At 45.3% G+C, this 17,112-nt stretch overlaps 1 protein-coding gene across 1 annotated transcript in view; it reads right to left on the bottom strand.

The window, feature by feature from the left end:
• The window catches only part of agbl4 (AGBL carboxypeptidase 4), a 360,772-nt gene that overhangs the window by 161,198 nt on the left and 182,462 nt on the right, over positions 1 to 17,112 (bottom strand). Inside the window, exon 5 of the mRNA XM_080769499.1 lies at positions 444 to 660. Within this exon, the coding sequence (XP_080625625.1) occupies positions 444 to 660 (217 nt within the window). The remainder of the gene's footprint in view (positions 1 to 443; positions 661 to 17,112) is intronic.

The following is a 17,112-nucleotide window of genomic DNA, read 5'->3' as shown; positions in this document are numbered from 1 at the left end:
AACTGAAATAAGTTGGATACATGAAATACGCATGCATGCGCACGCGCACACACACACACACACACACACACACACACACACACACACACACACACACACACACACACACACACACACACACACACTCTCTCACTCGCTCATATACCTGTATGTACAGTAGTGTCTTCATATCTCTAAGGTCTGGTCCTAATAATAACATGAGAGGCTGACGTTATGACAGGAGGCATGATGTCCTTCTCTCCTCTCACACTCTCACACACACACACACACACACACACACACACACACACACACACACACACACACACACACACCCGTGGTTCCCTATATACTCCAGCCCTGAATCGCTAGCCACGCCCATTAACAAACATGTTCTGTAGAAGTGAAATGAAGTGAACATTCTGGCTGAGTGTCAGGCTATCCCTATAGCCCCCCTGACTCACCACGCTGAGTCCCAACAGCTCCCTCTGCAGGTAGGGCAGGTTCCTGCGCTCCAGGCCTGCCAGGTAGTGCTGTAGCCGGGTGTAGGTGTACGGGTAGCAGTAGGCGAACTGGTAAACGTCGTCCTCCCGGTCGAAGCAGAAGGCGAAGGACATCACGTAGTTCCTCCGGTGGTCGGGACAGCGGTAGTAGTACACGTTCTTGGCGGGAAGCCTTTCCCTGCAACAGAGTCATGGACACCAGTGAGTGTTGTTTTTGGCAGCAAATTTAGATTTTTAGTTTTAGTCATAGCCTCTTGAATAGTTACTTGCGCAAGCAGAGCGCGCAAGTAATCGTTTCGCTTGGTCTCTTCGAAGTGAAGCCAAGTTTTCTTCAACGGTAAATCTGTGCCTGGTTTGCTGGGACTAGTTACAACATTACGTCATCCTTGAGAGAGTACATGGTGTGTATATGACGTAATGTTACAAGTTACAAGTTACAAGTTACAACATTACGTCATATACACACCATGTACTCTCTCAAGGATGACGTAATGTTGTAACTAGTCCCAGCAAACCAGGCACAGATTTACCGTTGAAGAAAACTTGGCTTCACTTTTTGGAACCAAGTAACCACAGTATACTGCTAATCATTTTTTTACTTACAAGTTACAAGTTACAAGTTACAACATTACATCATATACACACCATGTACTCTCTCAAGGATGACGTAATGTTGTAACTAGTCCCAGCAAACCAGGCACAGATTTACCGTTGAAGAAAACTTGGCTTCACTTTTTGGAACCAAGTAACCACAGTATACTGTGTGGAGTCTGTCAGGTCTCGCCTCAGGGGGAGGGGCGCGTTCCCATGGCAACCAGGCACGCCCACGGCCGTGTCATAGATTTAGTGTACTATCCCAGAGCAATTCTAAATCAGCTGCGCCTCATTCCGGCCGCCGCCCTGGTTAGCAATTAAGGACAGCCGCAGCCTGTCAGCCGCGCCCTTTATAAACAGCCTGCGCACCTAGCAGTATCAGATCCCTGCTACACACAGACGCTCGCGCAGCATATGCCGTCCACTCGGCGTTGGATGGCTTGTAGGAGTGGGGCTGGAAGCACACGCAGGAGCGTGTGCCCCCCCATAGACAAGCATACACGGAGAGCCGCATACATGCTGGAGACCCACCTGGCTCGTATCGGGGACGAGTGCGGAGACGGGACCCGCGTATGGAAACGGCAGATCCACAGCTCCATAAGGTCGCAGTAAGACAAACCGTTCACTATCTATCACCCGTGTTATTAAGAAGAGGCACTCATAGTGGCAAATGAGCAGCTAAGGATAATAACGAAGATTGTGAATGAAGGAAGTCACCCTGTCGATGCTAAATGAAGACTGTGAATGAAGAGTGTCACCGTGGTGTTGTACACTGAAGATTGTTGAAAGAAGATAACCCCGTAGAGACTAATGGAAGCTAGCAGGCTCTAGATAAAGTGTCACGTCCACCCTGTGAAAGAAGACAGGCCCGTGTTATGTTTATTTCACCCTTTGAAGAGACTTTAAGTTGGCTTGCTCCGCCAGGCCCGGTGAAAGAAGACCGTTAGAAACTAGAGCGCTTACTTTGTGTTAACCCTCTGACTGCCGTTGTCGTACCGACACGGTCACCCAGTAGATAGAGAGAAAGAGTTATACAAAGGCCTAGTTGGTAGACTGCCTAGACCGGGTGTCTCAGGCCCCAACTTTGTACTTACCTTGTGCTCTGACCGTATGCTAACATCCCCTCTCATCCTCTGCAGTGACGACTCCCGCCTCGGAGCCGGGACCTCATGCAAAGAATATTACTGTCTGAGTTCTGTTTGTGAAAACTGACTTTGTTTGAACCTGTTGGAGAAATAAAGCAAGGGGCGCCATCGTGTGTCTAACCCCTGAAACTGCACTCTGAGTTGTATTTCCCACCCGACCTCCCACATATGGTGGAGAATGCGGGCATTCATCTGATCTCAACCACCGCCTAAACATGGCCAGCCTCGAATTGGCCGCCCTTCTCCGAAGTCAGACGGAACTACAGAACGCTGTGCAGGAAGTTGTCCGCAGGCTAGACCGACACGGCGATGTCCCTAGGACCCCCAACGCCGTCCTCTCCAAGCAGACCCCCGAGGATAGCCCTGCCACAAAGACGGCCAACGAGGCCGAAGACGGAGGGTTTAGCAGACTGAGAGAGGACTCCGATTCAGATGAGGTTCCTGCTGTTCTACTTCAGCGGTCAGCCATGGCACACAGCTCCGACGATCCCCCGACCGACGACGACGAGAAGGGATCGACGCACGTGGCAAAGAAATGTCTCTTTGCGCTCACTAGGACGCCGCCAGAGAGGCTTCACCGCAAGCGCAAAGTCGCGGATTGTTCCTCTGAGTCCGACGGGGCTGACCGAAGAGCCAAGGTTCAGAGAGGCAGAGGCACGGATTCCTCTAGTGACGACAAAAACGTGCCGAATGAAATGAAAGACCGGAATAAAATCCGGTCTTGCTTGATGAAGAGACACGACTCGAAGGAGGGTAGACGACAAACCAGGAAGTCTGAAAATGTAACCAGGTCGCAGGAGAAGGAAATGGACACCTCTGCCTCGTCGAGCGATGAGGAACCCGACGCGGACTTGGATTCTGAGAGTGACGCAGATGTCCAGAAGATGAAGCCAATCACAGAGGACGTGTCCCTGCAGGGAGCAGCGACATTCCATCCTCAGTCATCCGGGGATGAGGAGCAGTCCCATTCTGGGCCCTCTTGGGCAGCAGAGGAAGATGATGACCCTGAAAATAGAATTGCTAAGAAAATGCTCTTGGCCCAAATCACAGCCAACTACTCTTCTGGGGAAGATTTCTCTTCAGATGAGGAGACACTGGAAGATGAATCTGAGTCTGATGGTGACAAGCAATTTAAAGAAGACAGGCTTTAGTAGTAGTAGTAGAAACAGAGAGCGCCGGCGGGAGCACAGGCCCGGGAACAAAATGAACCACGTGGACGCGCTCTCAAGACTCTACGAAGGTGAGGAAAGTAGTCAAGCTCCTTGCAGTAGCAAGAAACTTAGGGGGGGAGTGTGTGGAGTCTGTCAGGTCTCGCCTCAGGGGGAGGGGCGCGTTCCCATGGCAACCAGGCACGCCCACGGCCGTGTCATAGATTTAGTGTACTATCCCAGAGCAATTCTAAATCAGCTGCGCCTCATTCCGGCCGCCGCCCTGGTTAGCAATTAAGGACAGCCGCAGCCTGTCAGCCGCGCCCTTTATAAACAGCCTGCGCACCTAGCAGTATCAGATCCCTGCTACACACAGACGCTCGCGCAGCATATGCCGTCCACTCGGCGTTGGATGGCTTGTAGGAGTGGGGCTGGAAGCACACGCAGGAGCGTGTGCCCCCCCATAGACAAGCATACACGGAGAGCCGCATACATGCTGGAGACCCACCTGGCTCGTATCGGGGACGAGTGCGGAGACGGGACCCGCGTATGGAAACGGCAGATCCACAGCTCCATAAGGTCGCAGTAAGACAAACCGTTCACTATCTATCACCCGTGTTATTAAGAAGAGGCACTCATAGTGGCAAATGAGCAGCTAAGGATAATAACGAAGATTGTGAATGAAGGAAGTCACCCTGTCGATGCTAAATGAAGACTGTGAATGAAGAGTGTCACCGTGGTGTTGTACACTGAAGATTGTTGAAAGAAGATAACCCCGTAGAGACTAATGGAAGCTAGCAGGCTCTAGATAAAGTGTCACGTCCACCCTGTGAAAGAAGACAGGCCCGTGTTATGTTTATTTCACCCTTTGAAGAGACTTTAAGTTGGCTTGCTCCGCCAGGCCCGGTGAAAGAAGACCGTTAGAAACTAGAGCGCTTACTTTGTGTTAACCCTCTGACTGCCGTTGTCGTACCGACACGGTCACCCAGTAGATAGAGAGAAAGAGTTATACAAAGGCCTAGTTGGTAGACTGCCTAGACCGGGTGTCTCAGGCCCCAACTTTGTACTTACCTTGTGCTCTGACCGTATGCTAACATCCCCTCTCATCCTCTGCAGTGACGACTCCCGCCTCGGAGCCGGGACCTCATGCAAAGAATATTACTGTCTGAGTTCTGTTTGTGAAAACTGACTTTGTTTGAACCTGTTGGAGAAATAAAGCAAGGGGCGCCATCGTGTGTCTAACCCCTGAAACTGCACTCTGAGTTGTATTTCCCACCCGACCTCCCACAACTGCTAATCAAATTACAACTACATACTCTGTATGTAGTTGTAACTAGAACAACTACATACAGTCTGTGCCTGGTTTGCTGGGACTAGTTACAAGTTACAAGTTACAACATTACGTCATATACACACCATGTACTCTCTCAAGGATGACGTAATGTTGTAACTAGTCCCAGCAAACCAGGCACAAACCTACGGTTGAAAAAAACTTGGCTTCACTTTTTGGAACCAAGTAACCACAGTATACTGCTAATCAAATTACAACTACATACTCTGTATGTAGTTGTAATGTGATTTGTAATTACTTGCGCAAGCAGAGCGCGCAAGTAATCATTTCGCTTGGTCTCTTCGAAGTGAAGCCAAGTTTTCTTCAACCGTAAGTCTGTGCCTGGTTTGCTAGGTTACAAGTTACAACATTACGTCATATACACACCATGTACTCTGGTCCCAGTTCTCAACGATGACGTAATGTTGTAACTGGTCCCAGCAAACCAGGCACAGATTTACGGTTGAAAAAAACTTGGCTTCACTTTTTGGAACCAAGTAACCACAGTATACTGCTAATCAAATTACAACTACATACTCTGTATGTAGTTGTAATGTGATTTGTAATTTGTAAATCTGTGCCTGGTCTGCTGGGACCAGACTACACAGATGACCATATCTCTTACGTCATCACTGAGAGCTAGTCATACATATACACACCATGTACTCTGGTCCCAGCTCTCAACGATGACGTAATGTGGTAACTGGTCCCAGCAAACCAGGCACAGACTTACCGTTGAAAAAAACTTGGCTGTCACTTTTTGGAACCAAGTAACCACAGTATACTGCTAATCAAATTACAACTACATACTCTGTATGAGAGCCCACGGTAATACACACCATGTACTCTGGTCCCAGCTCTCAAAGATGACGTAATGTGGTATCTGGTTAACAAATCCAACTACAGATTTCGGAAGTATTTTAGATCATGTATATTTCAACAAATTTGAAAGTATTATTACAGAAATTGAAGTTAGAGACACATATTACTCTGATCATGATTTAGTATTAATATCACTATAGTACAAAATGAAATACATTTAAAACAATTGACAATTTACAATAAGTAATAAAATAATTATACTGTATAATATATTTTAATTCAGTTTATATACCTTTTTTTTCATCACATATCAATGATTCATTTTTATGTAAAAAAGTAGTTAGGTAGCAAATAGTTACACGTAATGATTATACATTTCAAACGTTCCTTCACAGAGATACTGAGATGTGATAGTTTCCAGCGGTCGAAAGTACTTGCGCGCTCTGCTTGCGCACTAGTAGGCCATTTATGGCCTACTAGTGTGCAACAAGCAAGTATGCACTCGGCAGAGTGCAGTTCTAGTTTTCATTTAGTTTTAGTCACATTTTAGTCACCTGGAATGTTTTAGTGTTTTGGCGGGCCTCGATGCCGTCACAATGACTGAAAATAGCCGTTCTACAAGCTCACAACGCGTCGCAGCAAGACGCGATGCGTCAGCTGTCATAGTGATGTCACGAGACCTGGGCTCCATATATGGGGGCTTTTGAGTGATACACTGACTGACTGACGGGAATTGCCCTTTCTCATAGTAAATGTGACCTGCGGTCAAAACTAATATTAATGAATTGATTATATAACTTTTAAAGAGAACAGATAATGATTTGTTCTCTTTACAAATAATAATAATGAATTGCATTTTTATAGCGCTTTTCCAAGTGCTCAAAGCGCTTTACAATGGTTCATTCATTCATACATACACTGAGACACAAAAAAGAGTATATCACACTCTTGTGCACATGGTTTGTCTTTAACAACGTGGATCCCTATTCTGGGGTGAACATTAAACGGAAATAGCAGAGCTACCACAAGCTTGTATATTGGCTATTTAAAGGAGGAGAACCATGGGGGACTCAGTCCGGGAAGGTAAATGACATACAGTGGGTTTAAATGGTTAAGGAACATTGCAGTCATTGAATCAGTTCTTTATTTAATCCATCATCATTTCATGTGCTATATTGTGTTACTTGATCGTTAATTATTTGATATTATTTGTATGGCTGCTTTCACTGTTACATTTAGGAAAATGGAAAATAGCAAATAGCCAAATGTTGTTGAAATGTTGTTGAAGCAACCTGCATCAAATGTGTTTCCGAAGCTACAGTACACAATTAGTAGGGTTAGCAAGATGGGTTGGAGATGCATTGCCACAATTTGTCAGTCACCATATTATTTCCCTTTCCAAAAATGCCTTGGTCACGGTTCAGTTGACTGGAATTCATTACCAAGGATGGTATTACGCGCAAACTCTAGAGTTTGCGAAAAGCTTTTTCCAACTATGGACAGTATACAATGGGATAGGCACCTTTTCTTTCCTTGACTGATAACACCATTCAATAAGTCCCTCTAAGCATTAATTCCTGCCTCAGTATCCTGTTTCATGCAGAGATACGTCAAAACAAAGGAAGCCAAAATTGCTCTGAATACTATTTCATGGTGACTTTAACACAATCTCACTTGGGGGCAAAAGCCTTAACTTAGAATACAGTGACTTGATGTCTATAAGTTGGTTGGGGAATCAACCTACAGTATGTGTGTGCGTGCGTGCGTGCGTGCGTGCGTGCGTGCGTGCGCGCACATTTTATATATATTTTTAACCTAGAAATATATCTTTACATTACAGTATATAATTTAAATAGCCTCTCTCTCTCTCTCTCTCTCTCTCTGTCTCTCTTGTTATGTCATTATACATTTTCCTCTCTCTTCCTTCTATCTAACCTCCTTGTTCAAATGTCTTTGTCTTGTCCGATCGAGTGATGACTAGCTCACACGCACAAGACCAAACAGGAAACCTCCCCGGCGCAAAACACTGACTTTGTTGCTGTCCGTCTCTGAGAGAGGATGATAAAAACAGGAGAAGACAGGGAGTGAGAGCGATTAGGGATTTGGAGGAGAGAGAGAGAGAGAGAGAGAGAGAGAGAGAGTTGGGAGGAAAGGTGGAATAAGGAGATAAGGAAAAGATGATAGAGTAGAGTAGCAGATCTGGGCCCTGATTCAGAGATATAGAGGCAGGGGCGTTGGCTGGCGGTGTAGCGGTCGGCGCGTGGCTGTGTGATGCCGTGGCAGGCTATAGCGAGCTCTGGCAGCGAGATGGGATGAAGATGCTATCAGGCCTGTGATAGAAACAGGGCCTGATAATCAACAAACAGTACAGACCGCACTGCACTAACTGTGATGGAACGCCCCGCCCGCTCCCTCCCCACCGAGCAAACAGGGGAGGACAGGAAAGGGCACACAGTGCTACGTTCACTTCCAGACACCCAGGAGGTTGCATGTGTTCTAACCCATTTTGGGTGGGAACCCCTGTTGGTGTTTTAAGCATTTTATGTTATACTTTAGCTAAAAATAGCAGATCTACAAGCGCGCCACTCAATCTGCTATTTTTGTTGTGAAAATGTGGCGCACATCTTTTAATATATATTTCAGAGCGAACATTTTTAACTAAAATATTGACTTCTGGGGGGTCCCTGGAACGAAATATTTTGAGATAGGGGTCCGTGGCCCAATAGAGATAATTCTGGGGGTCCTTGAACATGACATGAAAAAGGTTGAGCACCACTGACATAGAAACATGTTTTTTCAGAAAAATGTTAGGATTTAGAAGCCTTTTTTTGAATCGACCTCAGTCCAAAATGGGCTAATATACCAAAGTGAAGCCTGATTTAAAGCTCGAAATTGCAAGATAGTCGACGCTGTGAGCTACATCTGCTCTTTTCGACAAGCAACACCGTCGTACGACGACAGGGTATAGACAACAAAGAAAGAACCAAATGAGAAGGTGAATGGGAGATCCTGCATGGTCAAGTGAAACAAAGAGAGAGAGAGAGAGAGAGAGAGAGAGAGAGAGTTACAGAAGAGCTCGGCTGATTATTGTGTGGTTGGTGGAGAACAGAGAAAGTGCTCGTATACGTGGCTGTCTCAGCAGAATACTAATGCAGGCGGCCGAGGCTCTCACTGTACACGCACATGCACACGCACACGCACACACGCGCACGCACACACACACACACACACACACACACACACACACACACACAGTACACCACACACCCTGCCTGCCCACTGGAGCTCACTATACTGCCTGCTGGACACACGCTATGACGCTGGAGAGTGACTCACAGGGACAGAGAAGCAGTGGTGGACAGTAACTAAGTACATTTACTCAAGTACTATACTTAAATACAATTTGAGGTATTTGTACTTTAATTGAATTTCCAATACTTTTACTTCTACTCCACTAAATGCATTTGAAAACTTTAGTTAATTACTTTGTAGATTTTGTATACAAACCATAAATGCTTGTGAGTAGATCTGCTATTTTCAAAAGATTTTTATACAATTATTTTTTATACTTGAATTCTGGACTTTTACTTGTAACAGAGTATTTCTACATTGCAGTATAAAGTAAAAAATACATTCCACCACTGCAGAGAAGAACACAGGAATGAACAAAGAGGGAGGGGAAAAAAAGGAAAACGCTATCCTGTATCCCGCCCAATAAAAAACAAGTACATTCAGGACATTTAGAGAGAAGTCACCCATGATGGTTATTGTTAGATGAAGATTTGATTATAGGAGGAAAGGACCATGAACCCTATCGACTGACCAGCAAGGACAACGCACGCACGCACGCACGCACGCACGCACGCACGCACGCACGCACGCACCACAGGAGATGCTGCTGTATTAGCCTGTTCCCTGCAGGTTAATTAAAATAAGATGATACCTCACCTTCTTCTATGTTTCCCTGTTTGGCTCTATTCATCCATGCAGTCCCATCTCGCCTCTCTCTCTGTCTCTTGTGTGTGCGTGCGTGCGTGCGTGCGTGCGTGCGTGCGTGCGTGCGTGCGTGCGTGCGTGCGTGCGTGCGTGAGTGACCTTGTTGGAGTCTGAGAGAGAATCCTGGCAATTGATTTTAATCACTGTTGCTTGTCCCATCTCTGCATTACAGTTATAGACCAGAAGTCTGTGTGTTTGTGTGAAAATAGATCTACTATGGCAGCAAGGCCCAGGGTAGACACACTCTCGCTCGCACACACGCGCGTTCGGCCATCCTTGTAAATATGTACTGTATACAGTATGTGCTCTTAAGTTTGGTTAAATAAAGTTATGTGAAACAATAACATACACACAGATATATTATTCAATTTATCCCCACATAAACACACAAGTTCATACCACCTGTAACACCCCTAACACACACAAGCACGCACGCATAGACACACACAAATGCACACACGGACGCACTCACACATTCACAGTCCCTTTGGTTTTTATCAGAGCAGTGGCTGCTCCTGCTCAGCAGCAGTGAATTTGTTTTATCTGAATGCTTCGGCCCTGTGCCTCCGCCCGTCTCCTGACGTGCTACAATGCCCTCGCTCCCAGGCAGAATTATCGCCACATGGGGCAGGAAAAGGAAACGAGTGCTTTCCCCCGAGGTGATAACACATGCGGGATTAGCATTCAGCCTGCGACAGCCCTGCCACTCTGTCTGCCAGTGCTTGTCCTCTGTTCTGGTTTCTGGTGGGCGGAGCACCATGGGCCCCCGGGTGCTCTCAGGGCTTAAAGACCCTTTACACATGTCCCCGTGTTTGGTTTGAATCCTTAGAAGAATCATCTTTGTTAAATAAATGTACGTGTACATAGGGGCGGCAGTGGCTCATAAATAAATGTACGTGTACGGTGTACATAGGGGCGGCAGTGGCTCAGGGGTAGAGTGCCCGGGAGGGCCGATCCCGGGCTCCCGCAGAGTTAGTGTCCTTGAGCAAGACTCTGAACCCCTAATTGCTCCCGATGTGCAGGTTGGTGCCTTGCGTGGTTTCCTTCGCCATTGGTGTATGAGTGGTGAATCTATGTAAGGCGATACACACAGCAAGTTTTTTCCCCTTTCTTCTTCCTCACTTAAATTCCGGTGTACATATACAGTATGTTAGTTAATCCAATGAGTAACTACAGAGAAACACCAAACGCACAGCAGCGAAACATAACAAGCCAGTCATTCTTCATTGGCTAGACCCACATGTAGTATCGGTGATGCGGAACCACTCGCCTTTTATTCATTCATTCATTAATTTATTCATTCATTCATTCATTCAAACCTGTATTTATTCTCGAAAGACATTGAGGTGACCCTAATTTCCAGTGTCGTCGAGATACAACATAATACAACATTTTCAAAGCAATCTATCTAATAATTCACTGGAAAAGGTCTGTCTGAAGCCTACACTTGCTTAGCACAGAGCAAGACTGCTCCTCGCTCAGGGCCCCCGACAAAAACGCCACGGCGCACGGGCAGCCTCACGGAACCTAGCACCGCACAGCCCTGTCCTCCAGCCTCAATCTGCTCTGCATAAAATATAAAAAATAAACTCAACAATCATCTTAATTGAATTAATTTGCGTCAAAAACGACTCAACTTCCCGCAGACCACGTGTCACCAGCGGAAAGCATGTTGGGAGGGACACAGATTAATGTATGGTCACAGTTTTTCCGTGAAACATCCTCCTTGCCTTCCCCACCGCACCGGCACCTCCTCTTTTGGTTACAGCGCTCTCGCTGACTGTTCCTCTATGGTTCCTCCTGCCAGGCAGGCAGATGAACCACACAGGGAAACATCCTGACACAGACCAACACACAGGACTGAGGACGCCTCCTTCTCTCTCTCCTCTCTCTTGCTTTTGGCCACTGACGACGCGAGGTTACAGATCTGTCCTGCACCTAATATGAGACAATGAACAGCACGAGCACGGCCACAACGGAATGACTCTCTGTCGGGGTGGCCAGAATTTGCACCACGGTCGCCACTACAGTTCTTTGACACCTTCAAACCACACATGGGTAAAAACAGTGCAGCCACCTTTGTGGCAGAACGCAAGCTGTTACACACAGAGCATAGCCTACTACAGTTATTTAACCACTTTGCAATGCGATGTTGGAACGTCACTTTAATAACTTCAAACCGTGGGTGACATGTACGCCTGGCCACTGACGACGCACGTCGTTGTCCTCAGGAACGAAACATTCCTAAATCACAAAAAACAAACTGATTTGAAGCCCAAAAAGCCAACCTCCGACTTTAATAGATTATATGCATCTCTATGGGCAGCTGAGCGGTTAATCAACACTGAGTTTAATCAAGGACATTATTTGTCTCAAAGGCTTGTTGGACAAGTTAACGACTTCCAGGATGATCATACCGTCTTTATAAAGACAACAGAAGAAGATCAATCGAGAGTCACAGACAAAGATGGAGGGATAGGAGAGGAGACAAAAAAAAGTAACAACAACAACACAAAACCTGATGCAGCAGAGCCTGCCCTTAGTGAGGTGTCACAGAGCCTGCCTGGGCTTTTACACTTCTGAACTGTTGGCAGCTACAAAAACCCCGCTCTGATTTCAACGTCAGCGGCTTTCCTCTGAAGTCCCGAGATGAAGGCTCATAAATTGGTAGCTTTCATACGGGCGACATCTTGTCCATATTTTCAAATCAATCAAGCGTAGAGGGTACGCCAGTCACTGCTGCTCACTGCAGGCACATGAAACACACACACACACACACACACACACACAGTCGTGGGGGGGAAACCTTGTATGTCCAAAACGGTTCATTTTTAAATTATCATCTTTTAAATATTTTAAAAGTGAAAATAGCCGATGATGAATGTAGGGAATTAATTTATGCAAAAAAAGAAACATGGAGATACAAGATTTCTGGCTGACAGCTACACGATATAGCCTACAGATGCAGCAGGGCAAAAAGTCCAGGATATGTGCAAAAGATACAGGGTCTGTGCACAAGCATGCACACACACAAACACGCTTTGGCCGATACACCAGCAACGCAAACGTAATGCCACACTGTGTGCAAGCATGCACACAGACATTACCAAAACACACCAACTTCATCTCTCTGCCTGCTCTATTCCCCCTTGGAGCTTGTCAAATGTTCATGCTGTCAAATGTTGGGAAGGTTAAGTGTCTTCCAATATGTCCACAGCCGCTGTCAAGCCCCACACATCCACACTGGATCATTTAAATCAAATAGACACTCACTCCAGCAAACGTTTCATATTGAAGGATATATATATATACATATAATTGTTTTATTTTTCCTCTCTATTATACTATACGTATATCAATTGAAGAGTCAATACTTCTTGGCACTCTAAATTGATGCCAGATGTTAGAAAGCCTCACTGTTGTCAAAACATGGCACAGCGTTCTTGTTTTGCATACCAAGCCAAGCAGAAAATAGCCTCCCAAACATCTGAGGACAAGCCTGTGTGTGTGTGTGTGTGTGTGTGTGTGTGTGTGTGTGTGTGTGTGTGTGTGCGGCTGTGCGCGTGTTTGTTTGTGTACATGATTACATCCCTCAGACCTGTATGTTTACTTGCTCCCATTTATCATTTATTTAAATGCAAATCAGACGCACGGATACTTTCCTGTAGTACTGTTTCTAGGCAACCTTTGTCATTTGATCATGTGTCCTTGCCTTTTGGCATATCTACCATATATACTGTATGTACAGTATGTGATGGCTCATCAAACGGAGGCTCTGTCAGAACATCAGTTTCATTTGTGACTAACACAGTGGAGAGGAGAGATGCCTCGCCCATTCAGTAGTTCAGTTAACACAGTGGAGAGGAGAGATGCCTCGCCCATTCAGTAGTTCAGTAGTTCAGTTAACACAGTGGAGAGGAGAGATGCCTCGCCCATTCAGTAGTTCAGTAGTTCAGTTAACACAGTGGAGAGGAGAGATGCCTCGCCCATTCAGTAGTTCAGTAGTTCAGTTAACACAGTGGAGAGGAGAGATGCCTCGCTCATTCAGTAGCCGCACCTAAACACAGCCTCTTAACTGACGCAGTACCGCGAGACACTTTAGTCAGGGGCGTAGGCAACCTTTATTATCAAAAGAGACATTTTTGGCCCAAAAAGTTGTCTGTCTGGAGCCGCAACATATACTTGCTTCATTTATTTATTTGTGCCTTTTCTGGGCTTTCAATATATATATATATTTTTTATATTGTTTGCTAATTTCTCAGAGTAGATCAAGTATACCAGTATATGGTGTTGCGTGGTGAAAGCAAACAGACATATCCAGGCATTAATACATTACATTCTTTATTTTCCTTCAATAATGTGTGTCTTATTTTTATCTGGTGTATTAGGTGAAATGTATAACTATACATGGGCACGGGAGAGGGCTATAGAGCCACATGCGGCTCTATAGCAGCATATAGTACCCCTGTTAAGCACCTACAGTATACTGGCTGAATCACTTTCACTATCCATGTTCTGAGGCTAATTTGAAGTTCTTTTGAAGTAGAGTGGATGTAGGCATGAAGCTAAGGGCATGAGTCTAAACGAGATGTGCATTAACAGAGGGAGCTGATTATATGAAATGTCTGCATGGATTTAATGTCTCTGGTGTGATCTTGTGGGTTTGATGCTATAATACTTCTGACTTATGGGCTTCCCTCTAGTGAGCAACATGTGGAGACAACTGGCGGTTATAGCTTCCTTCTCAGGCCAGAAGCAGCACTGTGATGGGGTCGGAAACCATGACAAAATGTGATATTCCCAGCTGCTGTTAGCTTCCAAACACCCAAGAGGGATAATTCTATCAGATGGCCTTTTATGCAGGGGCCACATGGATATGTATCCGGCGTGCGTGCTAATATACACAGTTCTATTTGATTGAGTGTGAATTAGCTCTTTTATTTGTTCCCCAAATTGCCTAATTCCACCGTGGGCAACTCTTAGACCTGAATGAGTAATACATGTATATGAGCTTAGTTAGTCAATAGGCCAACTCTGTCAATACTAGCTGAGGTTCACAGTGAAAATATGTGACATTCGGAAAACGAATGTCAAAAAAGAAAAGAGAAGAAAAAAGCAAATAAACCAAATGTCACTTGAAAAGTAAAATGTGACACACAAGTAGCAAGCAACAGAAATGCACCTACTGTACAATACATGTTTCCTAATAGATAATAGATAATATAGATAATAGCGTGCATCAGTGCGTGCGTGCACGTCTCTCTCTCTCTCTCTCACACATACACACACACACACACACACACACACACACACACACACACACACACACACACACACACACACACACACACACACACACACACACACACACACAGGCGACCGCGGTAGCATCCATGCCTCAAATCCTTAATCTCTGCCACATTAAATCTGATAGCCCCGCACAGGAGGAGATGCACAGCGCTCATATATTCACATGGAATGCTGTTTATCAGCCCTGAGATGGCATGTAGAGATGAAGAAGGCAGATGATTTACCGAGCCTGCTCTAACTAATGTGCTTTAAGACGTGAGGACAAAGGAAGGCACAGCAGAACTCTTCGGATAATCTTACCTAACTTGGTTACACAACTTTTTGTGTTGTTCACGGTTATCTCTTTGGGAGTGTGGCATCATTGCTGTTTGTCACCTCAATTCTTCTGCTTCTCTATGTGTTAAAGATGAGATGTTTTTAGAATCCATGTGGGTTTTCTCAATTGTACAAAGTGTTACTTTTCACAAATGTTTTTTTTTTAGTGCGCACATCAGTAATCTCTGAACGCTAAAGTGTTATAACATGACATCCCCATGTGTTTCATTTCAATTAAATGACACATCTCGTGTTGAACTGTTGCAATGCTCTCACTGGCCAGTAGAGGGCCACAACTGCGAGCCATGCACTGTGTAAGTTAACACTGCCTGAGCCCACTCATCACACACAATGTCACCCTGTTTAAACAGAGATGATGTGAGTAATGCAGAACTTATGGATATACTGTAGGACAAAGGCCATGCATCATAAATTAATGTTTAATACTTTATGAAATCTAACTAAATCTAACTATATCTAACTATATCGAGGCTGGCTACTGTATGTTTCATGTGGTGGGAAGTAACTTGCACCTTAAGGTACTTTTACTAGAGTATTTCCATTGTTTTATACTAGTTTATACTGCTACTCCACTACATCTCAAAGGCATTTTTTTTACTCCACTGCAATCACTCGATGCAGCTTTAGTTACCTTATAGAGTCTAATCTCTAATCTAATTATTACAAAACATGCATGAACTGCACTTAACCTACAGTACTTTGATTGCAATACGTAGGCTAATTTTACTCAAGTAGAACTTTTCATACAGAACCTTTAATTGTAACAAAGTATTTTATACATATTAATACATTGTGGTATCTCTGTACTTCTTCCATCACTGCAAGAAGCGCTTTAACATCTCTAATTCTGTTGAAAGAACATCCTTACCATGCATGAACTGAAATGTAAAACGTCATTTGTACTTGTACTAACTTGTTAATAACTAGGTGCTGGGCTGTTGGTTTTATCTGTGTAATCCTCGTTTACTGGGTCACTATGCTATCTCTCCACATTTGATGTATGCTTATTGGAAGTCTCTCTGGATAAGAGGGTCTCCTACAGTAAATGCCTACATTTGTAAATTGTAAAACAGTAAGAAGAACTTTTCTCAATCTAAATAAGACAGGGTTTTGTCTGCTAGGAGCCACAGGCCCCCTGCACGCTGTGGGGCAGCAGGGCAATTAGCAGAGAGCAGATGATCACTGCGCCCTCGCCACCCTGGCGCCACCCCCCCCCCCCCCCCCTTGCGGGGCATCAGGGCAGGTGGATATTACTGCAGAATGGAGGGAGGTGTGAACAACACACACTCTCTCTCACACACACACACACACACACACACACACACACACACACACACACACACACACACACACACACACACACACACACACACACACACACACATTTAAATTGATGATGTCAGCGGTAAGCCCCTGGTGGGTGGTGGTGAGTAAGCTAGTGTGTGTGTGTGTGTGTGTGTGTGCTCGCGCGGGCGGGCGGGTGTGCGTGCATAAGAGCGTATGCCGATAATTGTGTGATGCAGCATGTCCCAGAGTGCAATGCTATACTTGCATCACATTATCTGTACAGTACGTGTGGTTCCTTGGTACATTACTGTTATGAGTTCGTCTGGCGCCAGTCTGTCTCTGTGGTCCACTCTACCCTCCACACACACACACACACACACACACACACACACACACACACACACACACACACACACACACACACACACACACACACACACACACACACACACACACACACACACACACACACACACAACACACACACACACACAACACACTCTCTCCCTACCATGACACACTATCCATATCTTGGATAGTGGGGCCATAACCATGTTATCATATTTCTAGACAGTTCCGTAGTAATATTCTCTGTATAGTGAGCACTACACCAGGGGTGGGGGTTTCTTCCAGGCCGACTGAGACAGAGCTGAAGCAGAGAC

This window comes from Protomyctophum bolini (assembly GCF_963924005.1).
Source record: "Protomyctophum bolini genome assembly, chromosome: 8".
Taxonomy (NCBI): Eukaryota; Metazoa; Chordata; class Actinopteri; order Myctophiformes; family Myctophidae; genus Protomyctophum; species Protomyctophum bolini.
The sequence above is the reverse complement of the archived record's forward strand: the minus strand, read 5'-3'. Positions and strand labels throughout refer to the sequence as shown.